Source organism: Diabrotica undecimpunctata, chromosome 10, assembly GCF_040954645.1.
Source record: "Diabrotica undecimpunctata isolate CICGRU chromosome 10, icDiaUnde3, whole genome shotgun sequence".
Classification (NCBI taxonomy): domain Eukaryota; kingdom Metazoa; phylum Arthropoda; class Insecta; order Coleoptera; family Chrysomelidae; genus Diabrotica; species Diabrotica undecimpunctata.
In genome coordinates this window covers 16,289,720-16,310,920 of record NC_092812.1, presented here as the reverse complement: position 1 = coordinate 16,310,920, position 21,201 = coordinate 16,289,720, and the positions used below count along the sequence as shown (strand labels likewise).

At 33.0% G+C, this 21,201-nt stretch overlaps 1 protein-coding gene across 2 annotated transcripts in view; it reads left to right on the top strand.

Moving 5' to 3' along the window:
• SK (small conductance calcium-activated potassium channel) overlaps positions 1-21,201 on the top strand; it is a 975,882-nt gene that overhangs the window by 469,387 nt on the left and 485,294 nt on the right. For both annotated transcript variants that reach the window (XM_072546075.1, XM_072546076.1), the window contains one exon: positions 9,287-9,515. In XM_072546075.1, coding sequence (XP_072402176.1) covers positions 9,287-9,515 — 229 coding nt within the window. The remainder of the gene's footprint in view (positions 1-9,286; positions 9,516-21,201) is intronic.

The window sequence follows — 21,201 nt, the reverse complement described above, 5'->3', positions numbered from 1 at the left end:
TAATTACTCTAGCGTTTAAAAAAAAAACGAGCAGTATAAGTAACACTATTTCGATCAGAATTGAAATTAAACGTATATCTTCTACAATTCATTTTATTTTAGTGTTATTTATAAGTTTTAAAAGTTTAGCTTGTTTAAAATGCGTATTTTTTGAAAAAATAATGTTTAAATTAAAAAATCTTTTTTTTTTAATTATCTAAAAATTTACATTTTTTCAAAATAAATCTAAAACTATAAGAGATACGTGAAAAATGGTTCAATACCAAAATGTAGTTTTTTTCTTAACAAAAATTTTAATTTTTTTATTTTTGTTGTAGCTCGAAAAATAATTGAGATATAGCCAATTGAAGTTTGAGATACAGCGGCTGACACACCTGTAATCAGCACTTTGGCCCTTTACTATTTAAAAAGAAAGAATTTTCACATATTTTAATCTACTTGGTCTTGTAGCATTTGAAATTACCTTCAAAATATTTTTTTAATGGACACTGTAGCTTAAAAATTAACGGAGTTATTATAAAAAAATTTTGGAGCATGTTATTTATATTTTGGAGCATCAACTTATTTTCTGTATATATAAATGCTTTATTCAAGTATATTCGAAAAACTGGTAACAGACACACTAACACTCACACAAATATGTATATAATACATACATACATACATATATATGTAATGTATATAATATAGGCACCTCTAAACTGAACATTTGCTTCAGAGAACTAACGAACACAGAGAACCGACACTCCTTTGAAGTTGCGTGGGAAAGCCGACAATGAGTGCCAATGACAGGAGTACTTCAGATCGCGAAGACATTTTAGAAGCTTGGAGATACTGTACAATTTTGCTGTATGGCCTTGCCAAAGACACCCACATGAACAAAATGAATAAGGTCGAAGATTATTCATCATTACTTGAACAAATGCGATACGAATCGTTTATTAAAGCCACAACTAAAAATAGTGCAGTTAAATTATCATCTCTTGTACCAACTGTAAGTGCCCTGAATGAGCATATCAAAAGAGTTTATTTACAAACTCAGATATGGCTTGGAAACAAAGAGATTGATATAAGGGATTGGGGATGGTTCAAAAGTGATGATATTTTACAACCAATAAAAATGACAAGTTCACCTGCACCAGAAGAACTATTGAAACTGATTTTTTGCAATTGCAAAAAGGGTTGCGGCTCAGCGTGTGGCTGTCGTACACTAGGTCTATTTTGCAATGCTACGTGTGGAACATGCTCTGGCGACAATTGTCAAAACTGTCCTGCAATAGACGAAGAGGTGGAGTTAGAACACGACGAGAATGACGCTTCAGACAATGAATAATTTGATATATTGTAAATAATTTTTATTTTTGTAAATATATTTTGTATACTTTCTAATGTAAAGTATTTTCATGCATAATTTTTTATAATAAAAACAGCATGAGTATACTTAATTTTTTTATTTAGACATTTATCAAAGGGGAATTTGTTTCGTGAGCATAGAGGTGGTTTTTAAGGGTTGAAAATAAGCAACCAATCAAAAAATATTTTATTGATAAGAAAGGAATTTTTGAATATAAATGTACATTAAAAACTTTTGAAGTTGTTTAAACAGATTTTTTTATATATTTTGACATAGGGGGTAGTTTTTAAGGGTTGAAGTGTTGCAATCAACCAAAATTATTTTATATAAGCAGAGAATTACATTGTAGATGATATAAATGCACTACAAAAGCGTTTGAACCTGTTAAACGGTTTTTTACAATTATTTTTATTAAAAGGGGTGGTTTTTAAGATTATTTAAGGGTTAAGAATGTACACAATATCCATTAATATAATTGACAATATTTCAATTACCTAATTTAACACGATTTAAATCTATAAAATGCTTTAATATAAATTTTTTTCATTATTTTCAATGAGGGGTGATTTCCCCCCTTTAAAAATAAAAAGTTCACCTATCGCATATATAACTTTTGAAGAGGGAGGTAAGATAAGCCTAATTCCAAATTATTAGCAAAATCGATTCAGTTATAAAAAATTTAGAGGTATTGACCTCTTTTCCTCCACAGTGACTGGAGTATAAATGCCGCAATTGAACCTCGCGGTCTTTTGTGCCCAACATCTTACCCAAAAAAGTTATCCATTTTGAATGTTCTCGGCAGTGGTTGCGCATTTACAAGATTTCGCTATTGTTATTTTTTCTTTGTCCATTTTCATTGGTATTTTTAGTGCAATATTTTTGAAAAATACAGAGACCACAATTTCACTATAAAAAATAAATACAATATAGACGAGTATGGGCAGTCCTCTGTACATACCCGATGAAAGTTTTATTCCCAAAAAAGGCAACGTGACATCAGACCATAGAAGTAGCAACGTCCCTATCCTTGCTACTGTGTTAGTGAGCTAGGAAATTTGGTAAAATCTTGTATGATATTTCCAAGAGTTCATTTTAAGCCCCACATGTGCACCATCAGAAACATTGGGTATTAATACTCCCAATGGGTGGTCTAACTCTGAAAAATTTGAAGATTTTCTAAACCATTTCATAAAACATGTCATACTTAGTATGGAAAACAAGGTGCTCGTAACCATGGACAATATTAAGAGTAACTTGTGTATTCAAATTATAAATTTGTCGAAATAAAACAGCATAGTCATGTTTAAATTCTCAACTCATGCAAGCCACAAGCTACAGCTGTTATACTATAGTACCACAATTGTAGCGGGTGAGTCATACTTTAAATGTAGACCTCTGCGGGGCTAAGACGAAAGGAAATTGGCGAGTCATAGACGTGCGGTTATTATTAAAAAAATAATCCGGATTTTAGAACGAATTGATTGTCATAAAAATTATTTTCTTATTTTATGGATGCCTTAGATGAAGAAAACCACACCTTGTTAAATATATTTTTTAGGAAAAACCCTTTATCCGATTAAATTAACAAACTTATGATTCAATGATTCAAGGAATAAATTTAATTCCTATTGTCAAATGGGATTTAATCACATGGGATTAGGAATAGGGCCATCGAGTAACTTTTAGCATGGATAAATCTGAATTACTTAAATAATTCAAGGTACGAAACAGTAATTTCCATAAAATATAAAAAATATTTTTAAATAAAAACTTACATTATATATAATCTAATCTAAGTCATCTATGTCATCTTCAGATTCAGTTTAGTAACTCGATTTTGAAAATGAAAGTCATTTAAAATGAAAACCATTTTTCATAATAATCTGCATCCATTTCCTCATGGTAATGTCTAGTCTTTTTAGAAACAAATGCATTTAAACCTCCTTTAGCAAATCCAAGTCGCTACCAATATGGCTAATAATACGTTTTCCCTTTCCAGATAGGGCTTTTAAACCTGTCGACAAATCATCTAGGAAAGCATGTCGTTTATTTTTCACATTTAAACCCTGTCAAATTTTTGTCATAGTAGTCCTTCATTTAACCATGGTATATTTTTTTTTCATATCTTCGCTATTCTGCTATTTGTTTCATATACTTTCTGCACCATACAATAATTTCTGATTTCTCAATAAGAGTAGTATTTCTTTTTCTCTTACCTAAAATTCGTAAAGTACGTAACAAAACATGTTTTGATATTTTTGTAATATTTTCATTAGATTAAAGAGAACAAGCAATTTTTTTTATGATTGGTAATTCCTTTTTAAAATTAAATTCGTGTATTGCAGGACACATAACCTGTTTGGTTGTATAATCGAATGTTATTTGTTTCCTCCCTCTTGTTTTAACCTTCAAAGTATTATTATCGTTTGTTTCATCGTCTGTTTTAATTACTCTGTACAAACTAGCTTCTCAAACTTTTGTTTAAATACTACATAATGTAACTACATCGCATACATTCATATTGTGCTCTCTGACTCGAAGTCCTTTTAGAGTAAACAAAGTATGTTTTGTTAATACGTTAATAGGTGACGTTAGGAGCAAACATTTACATTACAAAAAATAAATAAATAAAAAAATTACTTTATTTAATTTTAAATATATTATTTAAATTTTAAAAATACACAAAACATAGTACGAAGCAGCGCGCTAGTGTATAGTACCGCTTACTGTTCCACTTTTTTTTCTAGAGGGTAAACGTCCAATTTTACTGGTCTATAAAAAACCATTCAAACATGAGTGACACGCTGCAATTGTGGTACTTTACTGTAAACTGCTTCATTGTTGACCGACTGAAGAAATATCACAGTAAAGCTTGCGGTGATTGGTTTTTGCATCATCCAGGAACTATTTACTCCTATTTTGGAGTATGGTTACATTTTAGTAATGGTTGGCCAGTAGTATACTTTTTTGATGGCCCTTGTAGTCTCCTCGTGGTCGGGGTGGTTGGCTTCCTCGCTGTTGTGATATCATTCGAAGACTTCAGACCTTAAGGATTCGGATACGATGATTTTTCGAGCATCTTGGCAGGCTGTGTAGTAGGCTATGTTGTTTTCTACCGTAAATTCGTCTATCAGGCTTTGCTAGATCTCGTTCCTTGGGTCTCTGGCGTTGATTCGATGCCATCGTCGAATAAATCTCTGCATGCCGGTGTGGACTTGGCGATTTCGTCCGATTCGAGCTTGCAGAGGCATATCTCTTAGGTCGTCGAGGATGGGATATTCTGCACCCTCTTCATCCTCGTCTAGGAGACAAAGTAGCGGAAAGTCCTCGGGTTCGGTTTCTACCGGAGACTGGGTTGGCCATGAGATGCGGTCAATTTGACAGTCTTTGTCTTCTTCTGTGGTTTGGTCATTTTCTGCTGAATTTCTTGAGAGGTGGTCAGGAAGATAGTTTTCTTTTCCTGGTTTGTGAACTACCTTAATATTAAATTCTTGCAGTAGCAGTAACCATCTGGACAGTTTGGCTTTATCGATAATATTTAAACCATAGGATTCTACTATCCTATTTTGGTACTGCTTTTCCTGTGGTGTTTACACTTTCTAACATACACAGTGGTTTTAAAGTGACGGGAATATGGCATTTAAAGATAATATTTTAGTAAGCAAAAAGCGATTTTGTACGAAAAAAAATTACGAGATTAGTTCTGAGCAAAACATTAATCCAACTTTGTGACGATGACGATCCATGTGCCGATATACAAGAAGGATATCATTATGTAGGATACAGAAGGAAATAAGACTGAATTCAATATGCAAATTGTGGTTTTTGGGTTCATAAAGATTGCGCCAGTTATAAAGATTACTTTATTTATGTTTCGTATGGCACTTGACCCATTTATATTTAAATTTACATATTATATTTTGTATAAACCATAATACGTATATGTTTACAAACGAACATCTAACTTTTTTATACAGTCTATCGACTCTGGAGTCGTCATTAGGAAATTCTCAGAATTGCCTTGATAGGATCTTGTGGGACACTGTTCTGTGATGTGACATATGGTTTGTGGTTGTCCACAGTCACACAGTGAGGACGTTTACCCCATTTGTGCATCATGCATAACCGCATCTGCCGTGTTGAGTTCTAATTTGGCTCAGCATAGTTCATGTGTTGCGTGCTAAGTCAAAACCTGGTGGTTTTTGTGCGATGCAGGGTAAGCTGGTATTTTGTTGTTCCATCTTTTCTCGAGTCCAAGTGGTTGTTAAGTTGAAATCATTTTCCACAACAGTCTGTACTGTTTTTATAAGCGGTCGTCTTGAGCGTAGACGGTTACCGTTGGCAGCATCTATACTTTAATGGAGTGACAGGATCTCGTTACTAAGTATCTTTCTGTACTCACTAGTGAGGGAGTGTATGCGTTGTAGTTTGAGTATTGGAATGTGGCTCAGTACTGGGAGCCATTGCGTAAGGGTGTATATTGTGTATATATGGGCTTTTAAGGCACACTAAACAGCAGTATTTCGCGGTTGAGAAGACAAGGCCCAAGGCAGATGGATCGCAAGGTGGAAGCCGATGCTCCCCATGTTGTGCTGCACAGCTTCTGGATGATGTCGTGTCTGAATTTAAGTTTTTTTGCTGTATTTGACAGATATTCCTTGAAAGATTGATTTTTGTCAAGAGTCACCCCAAAATACTTTGTTTTATTGTAGGCGAGTGTGGTGTTTTCGAATTGGATGTTGAGTGTTCTTCCTGCAAGCTTGTTATTTAGGTGAAAACTGGAAACCTCTGTTTTGGTAGCGTTTGGTTGGAGCCTTCATTTACGGAAATACTTTCCCACTGTATGTATGTAAGTACGCCGTGAGGATTTCTTCTGTTTCTTTAAATGACTTATACCTTGTTGCACTCATGTTACTCCTCGGTGTAACCAAACTTCTTTGATCTGGTTTCTTGTATGTCAGCAGGCTAAAGAGAAGATGAGCTAGGATAGATCCCTAAGGCAGTTTATTTTTCGGTTTTCTTTGGCTGCTGATGTCAGTTTTCATCACTACTTGAGTCGTTCAGTCGGCTAGCATGCTGTTAATTATTCGAGCGGTGGATTTACAGGAGGTTGTATGGAGAAGCTTGTATATCATGCCTTCTCTCCAGACTGTATCGTAGGCCGCTATTAAGTCTATAAATGCGGCTGCAGTTTTAAGGTTTCTCTGGAACCCTGCCTTAATAAATGTGGTAAGTGAAAGAACCTGATATGCGCAGCTTCTTTTCGGTCGGAAACCTGCCTAAAACTAGTATTGATTCAAGTAGCTTTGGACTAATTCCGTTGTAGATAAGTCGTTCTAATAGCTTGAATGTCGCCGATAGTAGGGCTATGAAAATTACCGTCAATGTGGAAAAGCCTAAGTCCAAGAACACTTAAACTAAAGATGTATTTTAAAGCTTACTGAATGTTCTCAAAACTAATATATTATCACAAATAAAAAATATTTGTCAAATAAGTTTTTAATGTTGTAATTACCACTTCTTTATTCTAAAATAAAGTTCTTGTATAAACATAATTCGTTCTAAGGTACAAACGAAACTATCTCAAAGAGCAAGATGTGATTGTATCTTGGGACAAAATCACAAAATCAGTTCTTATTTTTTTTTATACAGAAAAAGGTATTTTTACGTAAAAAACTAATACAGAAGTAAAAACTTTAAATTTGTATATTAGTATAAATATAAAAATTTTTATCAAAACTTGTTAAAAGTGTCGTCCAAAAATTAAAAATGCATAACGTTTTCAATCTTAATCAAATCATCGTCAGTGCATTCTGTTAGTACTTGTAGCTAACACAAAAATTGAAGTGATGACATCAATATGTGGTTTACATATTATAAATTTAAAATATAATGCGACCCTTGGTCGATGACATTGGTTGTAAATGGTAATACTTAAAGAGCAACATGGTTCCTTGCTCGACTGGATCACGTGACTGAGTGAGATCAACCTGAGAAAGAAGGAGCCTGCAGAGTCGTAATTAAGTATCTTCACCTTGACATGTTTTCTCCGTGCTCGGGTGCGGTTAAATGTACCCGTTCTAATCCCCTTTTAATAAAAACAATTTGTTGCTTATGGATTGTCAATCTACGCTACCAAGTTTGTCAAATAGGTTTAGTTTTTCTATGGTATCTCTCAGTTTATAAAAGAAGTCATCAACGAATATTATATTAATTTTTTGGGCTCGAGCTATATTCATTAGTTGAGCTTTTCGCCTAGCTACGTCTGGATGGCTGCACAAGAATTACTTAAGCCATATTCTACCAGCTTTATTTAACTCTTTAGAAAACATATTTGGTATATCATTTGTTGTAGCGTAAGAAAACAGACTTTTCATTAGAATCTTGCTTGTAATAGGCATACCTACTTCAAGTATTGTGTATTTTCTTGTGCTACAGACAACACCAGTGATCTTCCAAGCTTTCTTACGGGATTATGTGTTCTGTGATAAAGACCAAGCGTTAAGCGAGGAATGTTATAATGCTTGGCTGCCCCTTTGATTGACATTCCGTTCGCTATGATTTGCAGCCCCGAGTGTAGATCGTCTTCTGATCACTCAGCTCGTTTTCTTGGCATTCTGAAAAAGAGCTTAATATTTAGTCCCTAATATTGCCACTGTCAATACTATATAGATTATGTAGAAATTATTAGTAATGGCAATATTAGGAACAAACGACGTTCAGAAAAAAATCCGTAAGTTAAAATTTCATTTGAAATAATTCATGCAATTCATAAAATAATAACCACTGGAGTGTACTTACCTAACTTAATTACAAAAATCCAAAAAAATTTAATATATCTTGCGTAGGGTCAATAAGAAAAGCAGGTTTATTTAAAACGAGGACACAAAAAACAAATAGCGAGATTCTACATCTGATGGATACCATAGACTAAAACCACCGAATAGAAAACACGTTGCTGATAGACAAAGATACTTGCCACTGTTGCCATCTTAGTTGCAGCGTCGATACTATCTGTAAAACGGGGGTGGCACTATTAAGAACAGTGGCAATATTTAGCGCACCTACCTCATTGTGAAAACGAATTCCGAAGTGGAGATTCAAACGTCAATAAACCTATTTTAAGCTTTAATTGTGGTTTATTCCTATTAAAATAGTAATTGGATCTTATCTCCGTCGTTGGTCCGGTTGATGGTTCTCTTCTTCTTCTTTCTTTTTATTGACTGCTCGGATGTAATTGTGAACACTATTCCATCCCTCCGTACTTCCCGTCATCTTCACGATCATCTTTCTTACAGTCACAGGGTTCATACCTATTTCTTTATATATTCTGTTTCTCTCCACTATACATCTATTACACTCCAGCATTGTGTAAGTAACAATGTCAGAATATACGCAGTAGAGGCATTTATCTGTATCTGTCTTTCTGAATCTATGAAGATACGCCCTAAAACAGACAATCTACCCAGTCCCTTAGTCTCTGGATCAGCATCTTGGTCCACTGGGCTACATCTTCCTTGTTATTCCACTCTTCTTGCCATCTTTTCATTGATCTGTCCCTTTCTTTTTTTTATAGTTGGTACCATACCATTAAAATATGTCATGAAATAAACTAAATTTTACTATCCTGACCAAAATTTTTAGAATGTATTGTCCAATATTATATTTTAAATTTGTATTTGTAATGTTGAGTGTCAAAGTTTATTTTAAATAATCTCAACGATTATGTCTTGAAAAAGGAATAAAACCATTCCGAAAGCTCGACAAAAAGTCAAGAGTGTTTTTTCTCTAACATCTCGGCCAACCTTCTGACTGTAGTCCTAATTTATAAGGGTGACAAAATATAGGTCTGATGCGTACAAATTTGAAACATAGTAACCAAATTAACAATTGTTGATACGTTATCTCATGCTACTCTTTTTAATTTTTCAGGTTAGACGTGAAAGGATGCAAACAAAACCTCTCTTCAAACGTACCAACAAGAAACCGAAGTTCTTCAAATGCATTTCAACTAGCTCCTTACACGTCTGCGTCTCCTAGGGGAATCCTTGAACGGCGGACTTCCCAGACGTTGGCTTCGAACTTAAAAATTGTCCGTTCAGTTTCTCGGGAGAGCGTTAGGTCTATCCATCACTGTACGTGCCCGTGCCTAAGCGCGCCGGTAAGATAGCCACTACCAACTTTTATTAGATTAGTTTGCCACAGTATAATATTTGCTGGAAATTTTTCCTAGTTTAATTTAAACGAAGCTTTTCAGTGTCGGTCCATTAATTAGACGTATAGAACGGTAGTTAACGACGATAATGATTGATAACTTTGATAATGAATTAAATAATCTGTGCATTTTGTTTGTAATAAACAAAATATGCAAAAGATTAAACGCCATTTTTTACTTAGATAAATATTGTAATTAAAGATAATCAAACAATAGATAAATATATGTAATATTGCTATTTGATTTTAAATACTAAAGGTAAAGACCGGCAAATTATATGGAAAAGTGACACAATTGTATTGAAAAAGCATAACTTTAAAATGACGGTTTCTGAGGTTATTTTTGATAATTTGTTGTTTAATTATTGCAAAAATAGCTTCAAAAGTTGATTTTATTTAAACTTTGAAATAACTTTTCTATATAGGTGCTATATTTGGTGCATATAAATGCACCAAAAACTTTCATTTTGCGTAAGCACAAGGACAATATCCCAAATATTCAGTTTTAAAAATTTCAAGAAAATTCACTTATTAGTTAGTTATTGCAAAATTCAAATTGTTTTTTTCAGAAATCTTTTATCTATAACGCTATTATGCATAAACTATTGAGTCTACGAGTACATGAATTCTGAAAGCTCTAAATAAAAGAAAAAGGCTTATTTTATCAAATTAAATCATTTAACGATTAAAAAGTTTGTGTTAAAAATTGTAAAATACGTTTGCAAAAATACTATGATAAACAATTATTAACTTTCAAAACACATCAAAATTTATGTTTTTTAATTTGAGGTACCTCATCAGATAAATCATAAAAATGCGTTCAGTTAAAGTGAATTGTTTATTTAACAGAGTAATTTGTTTAAACGATTTAAAATGAATATACATATTTATTTTACAAAATTTTACTTTTCTTTTAATATGATTAGCCCTGGATAGGTCCCGTTAAGTTACGTTGCGCCATAGGTCCCATGTAGAGATTTTTTCTCACTTTGTAAAAAATATTACAGTCAGCATAAAAATGCTATTTTCGGGTGTAATTAAATATATTCTTTTTCTTTATATTACAAATTGTCTGATTACAAAATGTAAACCATACAGCTAATTCGAACCACATTTGGCAGACAAATAAGTGTAAGTATAAAATCAAATAAGTATAAAATCAATAATGGCCTTAAAAAATTGAACTATGTGGGATAGCTTTCGAAGGTTAAGTTAAAAGTAAACAATATTATATTAAGCACACTGTATTAGATTTGTAATATAAGTAACACAAGTTTTTTGCAATAATTAAGATTTTACAAATTTATTATTTATTTAGATGCATCACTCTCAGTAAACAGAATGCAATCACTAGACACCAATGATGTTTTTCCAGTGTGTTCTTTGCATATTGCTTTTGTGCAAGAACTACAAGACTGTTGTGTGTATCTATTTTTCTTGGAAGAGCAGTATTAGCACTTTTTTTTGTACTTTGAAGTTGTCGGTTGTGAAACTGGATTGATCCTGATCTGTAGAGTATCCCGAATTTTTTGCTTTAGGCTAATGGAAAAAGTTGAAATTAAAGAAGGTTTTTCTAAATGTGGTTTTATTAACTATTTTGCTAAGTTTGAAATAAAAGTTTTTTTTTTAATAAGGTGTTAGTATTACTCCTATAAATTGTTTGGCCATTTACAGTAGCTATGTTGAGAAGAGTACAAAATAGAGTAAATGGCCATCTGTTACTAATTCTGGTTACATTGTATTCTGACTTTATCCTATCTACAACATCAACGCCTTCTTTAGTTAAATTATAAAATGTTATCATCTCTGGTTTGTTCTCACTAGACTCTATATCAATTGAATCGTCATCATGCATCGTTGATAACATTAGGACGTTTTTTTTTTTTTTTTTGGGTGTACGAGTCTATAGTGCAGTGATTTTTATTCTGGCCCTATGCAAACATGCTGCTATGAACTGGTCGACCTTTTAAAGTGAAAAAGTTTTATTTTTTCTTATTGTGCCTACAACAGTAAGTAAATGGTTCACAAACAGATCATTTTTCAAAGAAGTAGATGTAAAATAATTGTCCATTGTAATATTTCGACCAGTATTATCAATGGGTTTTATAAATCTTTTTACAACGCTCGATGCATCATTTTGCAGTACGTAGAGGCCTTCTGGTTGTTTCCCAGCGTAGATTTCAAAAAATATTCGTGCATCAACCAGCGCGTAGATTTTAATGCCAACCAGGGGTCGGCAACCACACTACAGGAGAGAGCTACTAAAAAAATCCCAAGCACCGAAGGTCTACCTTGTTTTAAAAACTTTTATTATAGACGTACACTTAAGAGAACAGGAAGTAAAAAACAAACATGGTGAAAAAAAAATACATACGTATTTTGTTTTAATGGTAGAATTGACAGTCCATCATGTCTGTTAGTTTTTTAACATCCGGTTGGTAGTTTGTTATTCCTAGTCTAATACACGAGTCCAAATGTTCATCCGTTAGTCGGCTTCTGTATTTGTTTTTAATGAACTTCATGTTTGAAAAGGTTGATTCACAAAGGAACAAAACAGGGCTCTAATTTTCAAAGCTACATTGACTAGGATTGGGTATTTCTGTTTGGACACTAGACACCAAAATTTTTTTTTCCGGCAACGCTCTTCAAACACAAATCATTCTGCAATGTGACTATTTCTAATTCAGTCTCTGGTCTGCTTTCGCTGAAATGCTGTTCGATGGTTTGGGATAAGTTTTCTGCATCGAGTGGCATGTACGGATAAGATACAAACTGAGCAATCGCTTCAATTCTATTGAAATCACTAAATCGGGTATCGAATTCATGCCTCAGTCTGGTCAACATTTCTATATGCCCCTATTATGTGTAAGGTTGAACGTTTATTACTTTTTTTTCGATTACTTTTTTTAAACAACGAAAATGTTTTAAATTTCCTTCCAGTAGATTTTTTCCCATAGTTCAAGTTTCGCAATGAATGACTTTACTTTGGAAATCATTTGAGGAATACTAATTTTTTTGCCCTGAAGCTGCAAATTTAGTTCATTCAGCTTTCCCATCGGTCAAGAATCCAAAATCTCTCAACCATGCGGGTTCTTCTAATGTTGAATAGTCTTCTATACGCTCCTTAAAAAGCGATTAAAACGAAGAATCTTCCCCTTGCTTAACCAGCGTATCTCTGTATGCAGACGCAATTCTCCGTATTCTAGATTCATTTCTGCAATTAAAGTTCGGAACTGTCTTCTCTGCAAAGCATGAGCTCTTACTTGGTTTACAAGTTTACAACGACTTTCATAACATTGTCGGCATTTAAAAATTTACCACAAAGTGCTTGATGATGCACGATGCAGTGGTATGTTAAAAAATTTGGAAACGTGTCATCTTTGCGGCAAAGGGCAATGAATCCGTTATGCACTCCAGTAAACGCTGGGGCTCTGTCAGTTGTAATGCCAACCAGTTTCTGAAGTGGAATGTTTTCAGAGATAAAATAATCTTGAACGGAAGAAAATTTGTCTTCACCTCGAGTCCGCTCTTTTAAAGGAATAATTTTAACAAGTTCTTCCTTAGCAGTAAAATCATCGAATATCATTCTGATAAATATGGCTAGTTGGGACGTATCACTAATATCTGTGGACTCTCCAAATTGTAAGGAGAAGAAAATACATCGCTGTAAGTCCGTCTTCATCTGGGAAACATCTTCTGACATATTTTCCACTCGTCTAGTTACGGTTCGCGCTGAAAGCTGGAGGGAGTTTATAGCCGACATTATTTCGTATTTATTTTTAAAACCTTCAAATAGGCAGTTTGTAGCATCTACTCGCCATCTTCAAAGGGTTTCTTCTTTTTGACAATAACTTGAGACACTTTGTAAGAAGCTAGAGTGGTGGCTTTAGTTTTATCGCTCACTTGTAATAATACAGACTGGTGCCTAACTAATTGATTTTTCAACTGTTTCACTTTCTCTTTTCAAATCCTACTATTGGCGGGATATTTTGTGTTTATTTTCGGATGACTACTATTAAAATCTCTTTCGACGGTACCTTTTTTTCCAACTGCGATACTTGCGTGGCACAATAGACATATACACTTGCCTTTCACTTGAGTAAAAAAATAATCGTCTTCCCACTCTATATGAAAGTGATAAACTTTTGATTTCTTTGAAGGATTCATTTTTATAAATAATGGGTTCACGTCACGATTAAAACTACGTTCTAGCACTCGTGAAGGGACTAACAAATAATAGTAACTAAGCCGATAAGCACGTTTAAGCGACAACCGCCAGTGAAGACTAAGAATTGCGCAACTGTGGTAAAGATAAGTGTTTTCAGCCCTGGCACGTTTTAGCGATATCGAGACGGTTGGGGTCATCGCACGCAGTGTTGCCAATGTCCGGATAATTATCAGATTTTCGGATAATTTCGTGGACCATCGGATAATTTTTGGATTGAACAATTTTTTGGATAATTTCGGATAATTCAAGAGTCTATCTATCTACTTTATATATGTTATATTTTTTATTTTATTCGATTCGCACGACGAGCGACTCGAACTAAGGTTAAGATCGACTGGTCGATCGCGATCGACGTGTTGCCGACCCCTGAATCAAAACGAATACCTAGCATAACGACGTGGAAGCGCTTCTGTGTCATAGTGGCAGCAAAATATGCAGGTGCTCTTCCATCGTTCGCGCACAATTCATGAGTGCTTAAATGTTCCTTTTTTATTCCAGCCAAATAAAGAAGCCCAATTAATGCACATCTTTCATGGAAATCTATTGCCGAACAATCTTTTTCCAGTTTATACGATTTCCGCATAACCGCAAGTTGTTTATTTGTATATTGTACGATAAAAAGTTTCCAACAGTCCAGAACAGTACAACACTTTGATGCTACTGCTTTTACACCTGGAAGTTGAATAACAATATTTTGTCTTTTTGTTTTTTATACAGGTTTTGTCATTTTATGTTTTAGCCAAACTGTTCCATCTTTGACAATAAATTGAGGAAATTTTGAGGGAACTGTAGTTATTGCTATAGGTTCGTCAATTGCGTCACATAATTCAAAATTCTCATCGTTTTCTGACTGCCCCGTGTCGGTCTCATACATGCTATGTGCAAAAGAAGCGTCATTTTCTGAGTCAGAATATTCTGATACCGGTTCTGCTTCTACTTCTTAGTACCACTTTAAAAGTTGATTTCTGGTTTTAATGTCGAAAATATCCATTCTGGAAAAAAAAACTACACTTCAAGCATAGTTAATAGTAGGTATTCTTAGAAATGTTACTTAAAATCTTACCTATTTTTCTCTTCAATCAGCTTTTTGTGACAAATCGTTTACTTAACAAATTTACGTACGCAAAGAGTCCCATCTAGAGATTTTTTTCTCACCGTCCTTCACCCACTAGATATCGATAGGCACTAAACAATAACGGTCGTCTTCCCTACACTCAAAATGTTACAATCCTAATCTCAGAGACGTACCTGAGACATTGCTGAAGGTCCACGACCTTAAAAAAATTATTATCAAAATTATAGCAAGAAATAATAAACAGTGAGATTTTTTCTCACCATGGGAACAATTCCAGGTTAGTAGAAATATTATTTCTAAATATACATAAATATTCAAGTTATCCACCATTTCATAACATTTTCAACTGATGATAAGATAAAAGTAAAATTTTGCAAAGTAAATATTTATTTTAAATTGTTTAAACAAAGTAATCTGTTAAATAAACAATTCACAAATTAACTAATTGAATTTTTATAATCTATGCAATGAGGTACTCCAAAATAAAAAAAAAACATCAATTTTCTTTGACTAGAACCCCAGATATTGCGACTGTTATAAATTTGATTTTACGAATTCAAATTTTAGAAAAGTAAAATCGAGAAATAAACAAAGGCTAACTTGGGCTCTAAGCATCGTAGAGCATTGTATTTTTTAAAACTCTTGTGCAAATGCCAATATTTCGAATAAAAAAATTAACTTCTTTTATTGTGTGTTTTTGCATCCGACTTATTTTAAAAGTTTATAATCACTGTACTTTAGTAAACCTATTTCAGAATATTTGATACAAATTTGTTAATCGTTAACTGATTTAATTTGTTAATACAAGCTTTTTTCTTAAATTTTGTGCTCTCAGAATTCATGTAGACGTACTAGTTTACGTATTATAACGTTGTAGATAAAAGCTATCAGGGGCAAACAATTTCAATTTTGCAATAACCGTTAAGTAAAACTTCTTGAAATTACAAAAATCTACAGCTGAATACATGTTACATTGTCCCTATTATCACGTGAAATTAAAATGTTTTGGATATTTTTAGAAAAGTTAATAATTTTCAAAAAATTCATTTTTGAAGCTATTTTTACGAGAATTAAGCAACAAATTAACAAATATAACATTACAAACTCTAATTTTAAAGGATTTTCTGCTTTTTTAGTAAAATTGTGTCAGTTTTTCATATAATTTATTGGTTTTCAGCTTTATTTTTTTAAATCAAATAACGATTTCATATTGTTTATATATTGTTTATAAGTAAATAATTACGGTTTGTTTTTTGGATATTTTGTTATTACCAAACCATATTGTTATTACCAAATTTAAAAAAGCAGTTGATAGATACCTGTATTAAAGAGTGTCACGAAAAAGACTTTTATTTGCCAATTTCTCTGGTATAAGATAATGTATCAATCCTTGTGATTTTATGATTATTGTAATAACTTTTAAGGGAACAATCCTATTCAATTACAAATACCTGTTTAAGCAAATTTGCATAAATGTTCTAAAATAATTTGGTTTCTACCGTTACAAAAATGATTACAGTTGAAGTTATAGTGACAATCCCAGTGTTAAAGCCAGCAAAATACAACAAAATTTTGTTTAAAAATAATTACATAATATATATGTATGTATATATTTATTAATATTTTATTATGTTGTCACATCTTATAAAGTTACCAAGAATTCAGGTCTTTAAATAAGCATTTAGAATAATTGTAGCATACGCCTGAGATTGTCATCGAATGCCATAGTCTGTGGACTAGTACGTATTTCGATGCGCATCGCCCCGCCTCGAATTTTCCCATTGGCTCTTGACCTGGAAATCCCTATTTATCGCTCGAACAGCACATATAAATATTGGCGATTTTCAGGTCAGCCAGGTCAGTCCCTCACGGGCTCTCCGAGAGCTTGGTGCTCTTGGAGCGCTGCTTCCTGCTGTTCTAATTATACTCTGTGGCTGAGATATTATTCAACTACAACCTGATGCTTTATTTTGACCTATATTTTTGTCATGTAAGAAATATCTTGTCTTTTTCAAGACAAGCCATCAGAAGATAAATATTTACAAGTCCATACCCAGTAAATGGACTTGGGTAGAGGAGCTCTCGACTGCGATATTCAAAGCCCTCTACAGAGCACCCGGAGATAACAGAAGGTGTATAGACACTTATTTGTTCCCCGAGTTGACAAGATTTGTCTCCCTTTTCATAGATATCTACCTGACTTCTCCTTTGTATGTAATCTATGAATCTATGGCAGCGTTCTGTAATTGTTTAAACTTCTATTACATGCTTCACTAATCTACCAGGTTGTAATATTTTAATTAGATCTTTTTTTGTCATCAGATTTTAAATATTTTTAATCTAATTAAAAAATCAGCCACATCACCTGAGTAAGAAATTTTCTAGCAATCTGTATTTTATGGCAATTCTCAGAAATATGCATAAATGTCTATATTATTTAGATACTCTCGAACAATTTGGTCTGCATCACCCTCAGGTACTGGTCTCATCACGAGCATGTACAGTTTGTAAGGTGAGCAGTTTGTCCACAAAAATTAAAGAAAAAACGCCTCAAAAGCAAAAAAAGTTGCAGAGAGAAGTGTCAGACTCAGCCTAATGAAGCTATACTCAAAGTTTGTAGAGAGTAACTATGTTAAACTTTCTTGCCGACGGACGCTTTAACTATTATTTAATATTGCTATACTTACGTCTATTCCAATGTTATTTTTAAACTACCGCTAATATTGCTATTTGTCTATTATATGCTACAAACGAAATTACTTTAGAAACCATCTCAAACTATTAGCTCAAAATTTGAAATTATTAAGGAGTCGATTTTCCACACATTTGTTCACTTTCACTAGAGATTGGAATTCCTTTGTTTTAATACTAGTGTGAAAAACAGGTATGAATCCTTAATGCCCACACATAATATGTGACTTAATTATTCAAATGTTAATAAAGAGTATACGATAATGATAACATAATAAAATCGAAATGAATATTTAAATACTTTTCATGCGTCAATAATAAACATTATTTTAAGTTACAAAAACATTAAATTCATTTTTATATCGCTACAAAATGAGAAAAGTTTTATTATATTCCAAATCCTTATTTATTTTTGTTGTACCTTAATTTTTAAATTTAAATAATTTATACAGAATAATTTTCTAATGCAAAGTAATATATTGTGGCAAAAGGCTTTATTAGTGCATGATGCTAAAAACTTCTTCTAGGCAAAGCTTTTGTCGATGGACTGCGCATTATGTACTTGTTATTTTGCATGTGCAAAGACAATTTATTGAAGTTTGTTAAAATGTTATTAAAATATCTACACAGCATTAAAAAGGATCAATACAAAATTTTACCCAAATTTGAAACACATTTTCCCCTACTAACTAAGTATATTTGGATATGTTTTTGATAGATCGATTATTCAATAAAATTATTATGGTATTCGTTATTTTTTCAAAATGTAGTAGCATCTAGTCTACAACAGTAGTAAAGTTGGAATCCCACACAAAGGAAAACCCGTCTTCTGGCCAAAAATAGGGTTTCTGCTTCTTTCTTTACAAACGTATGTCATTATTCACAAATTATTTTTCATATTAGTTTTTCTACATTATACTTTGACAATGTTAATATTTAAGAGTTCTTGTTTACAACACGTTTTCATATTGTGCAATTTTTGGTGGTTATAGATGTGTTATATAATGTGGAATTGTTAGAAGCTGAAGTTGTTAAGCTTTTTATGCAAACATGAAAACACAGAGGTGCAGCGGTAATGATCGAAACAAAATCTTCACATTCATTACATATCCAAAGATGTACTCTGTACAGATCCCTCTAGTTTACTCTCAAACTAGGTAAATCAGAAAATTGTTAAAATTATCCTGTGGAAAATTTTATAAAAATGAAAAGAAAGTTCTTAATCAGTAAATGAAAAGAAAATTCTAAAGTACATAAAAAACTTAAAAATACAGTCTAATACAAATCAATACCGCGAAGTGTAACTAACTTTTTCTAAAAATCTGGTAATACTCGTAAACAAGCATAAAGTACTGTACTATATCCTTCCCTCATTTGCCATCTTGTAGTATTTCAGTACAGACAAACAAAAACAATAGAAATCAAAAGATGTGTTAGACAGGGTTGCGTGCTATCCCCATTGTTGTTCAATCTGTACAGCGAAGCTATTTTTAAGGAAGCAATATCAGATGAACAACAGGGTATATCAATAAACGGAAAAATCTTAAACAACATAAGATTCGCAGACGGTACCGCTGTTTTTGCAGACAGTCTAGAAGCATTGCAACGCTTAGTAAATAGATTACATCAAGTCAGTATAAAATATGGACTACAAATGAACGTTAAAAAAATCAAGTTCATGATTATTTCTAAGCAACATACAGTAGGAAGGCTAGATATCGAGGAAAAAAAAAGAAGAAAGAGTGAATAACTACAAATATCTAGGAACCTGGGTAAATGAAAACAATGACCAAGGTAGAGAAATAAGGACAGGCATTGAAATTGTAAGACAAGCATTTATAAAAATGAAAACAATGTTTGTCAATCGAGACCTTCCTCTGGATCTGAGGATAAGAGCCTTAAGATGCTACGTATTCTCGACTTTGTTGTATGGAATGGAAAGATGGACACTAAAAGTGGATAATATAAAGAAGTTGGACTCATTTGAGATGTGGTGCTATAGAAGGATTTTGAAAATACCATGGACCCAACGAGTTACAAATGCAGAAGTGTTAAGAAGGCTACAAAAGGATTGCGAAGTCATAAAGCACATCAAAACAAGAAAACTGGAATATTTAGGCCACATTACCAGAGGTGCGAAATATGAGGTATTAAGGCTCATAATGCAAGGTAAAATCAAGAGTAAAAGATCCATAGGAAGACGAAGGATTTCCTGGCTGAGAAACCTAAGAGAATGGTATAGTTGCAACTTAGTAGATCTTTTTAGAGCAGCCGCCAATAAGGTACGGATAGCTGTGATGATAGCCAACCTCCGATAGGAGAAGGAACTACAAGAAGAAGGAGAAGGTATTTCAGTAAATATCTGATTGCAAATATTTCAAAAGCTGTCTATGTGAATCAGACCAATGGGTTTCTTACTTTTTCGCAGTAATACTTAGTCAAGTGTCTTTGTACAATGTACAATATGTATGACATCTTTTGCCTTTTCTGACATGTTCATTTTCTGTTTTCTGTTCTCCTTGTTCTAATGAGGCAAATTCTTTAAGACGTTGTTGCAAGCCGATATAAATTCCTGATGTTGCTGAACTTCGTCGAACCATATCAGGTAACATAGTGCATGTGACAAATATTTCAAAATTTTTTTTCTTCGAATAACATTTTGATCATTACCAAAATATATTACCTCAGTATTGATTTTATTAATATAGCTAATATCACTAGCATAGCGAAAAATATTACCATGAATCAACAACAAACATTTCTAGCTATTTGGTGCGATTGTAGAAGGTGATAATATATGGCTTCTTTTTATCTCCTGTTTCCAGATCAATAGAGGAATCTTCATGTAGACTTGGACCCCAAATTTCACATTTTCATTTTCTGGGAACATAAAAAACCAAAGTGCACCCATTTTTGAAGGCAAACAAGCTACTATTGTTAGCTCTCGTCTTATTTGGAAAGAAGTAAGGTGGAATTTCGACTTTTTTTATTTTTTTTTTTTTTCAACATGCCAACGTAGGAAAGGTTTTTACGTTGTAACTCATCTATCAACGGAATACTAGTAAACCAGCAGTAACATTTCGTGCTGTCTAATAAATAGGTTTGTAAAGTCGCAGAACAACATCCGACGGTGAATTCCTCAATCAAAATAGGCCTTCAGATTGTAATCCTGTATATATTTATAAATTATATAGATAGTAAACCTGGAAATCCACAAGTCAGTAGTCTTATACTGACAGCTGACCATAATTGTTTGTGTATAAACTTACTAAATAGTAAAGATGAATTTATTTTATTGTTGATGAAATGGTAGATATGGTCTGGATATTGGGGAAATGAAGTAAAAATGCGTTATGACCAGTAAGAATTTATCATGAATAGTTTCCGAAGAGGCGACAATCTAAACAAGCAAATTTTAAAAGTTTGAAGGTTTAGTTATGTATTAAAACACGAACGAACAAAAAGTACTGTGACAGAGGAAAACGAAATAAATATGTTGCTGGCAGTTACTGAAAATCCACATAGAAATATTTCCAAAGAAATAAAACTAACTACCCTGTGCAAAAAATTGTTGCAAAAAAAAAGAATGCTCTCTTACCGTATTTAATTGCACCAAGAATAATTTCAGGAAGATTTTAA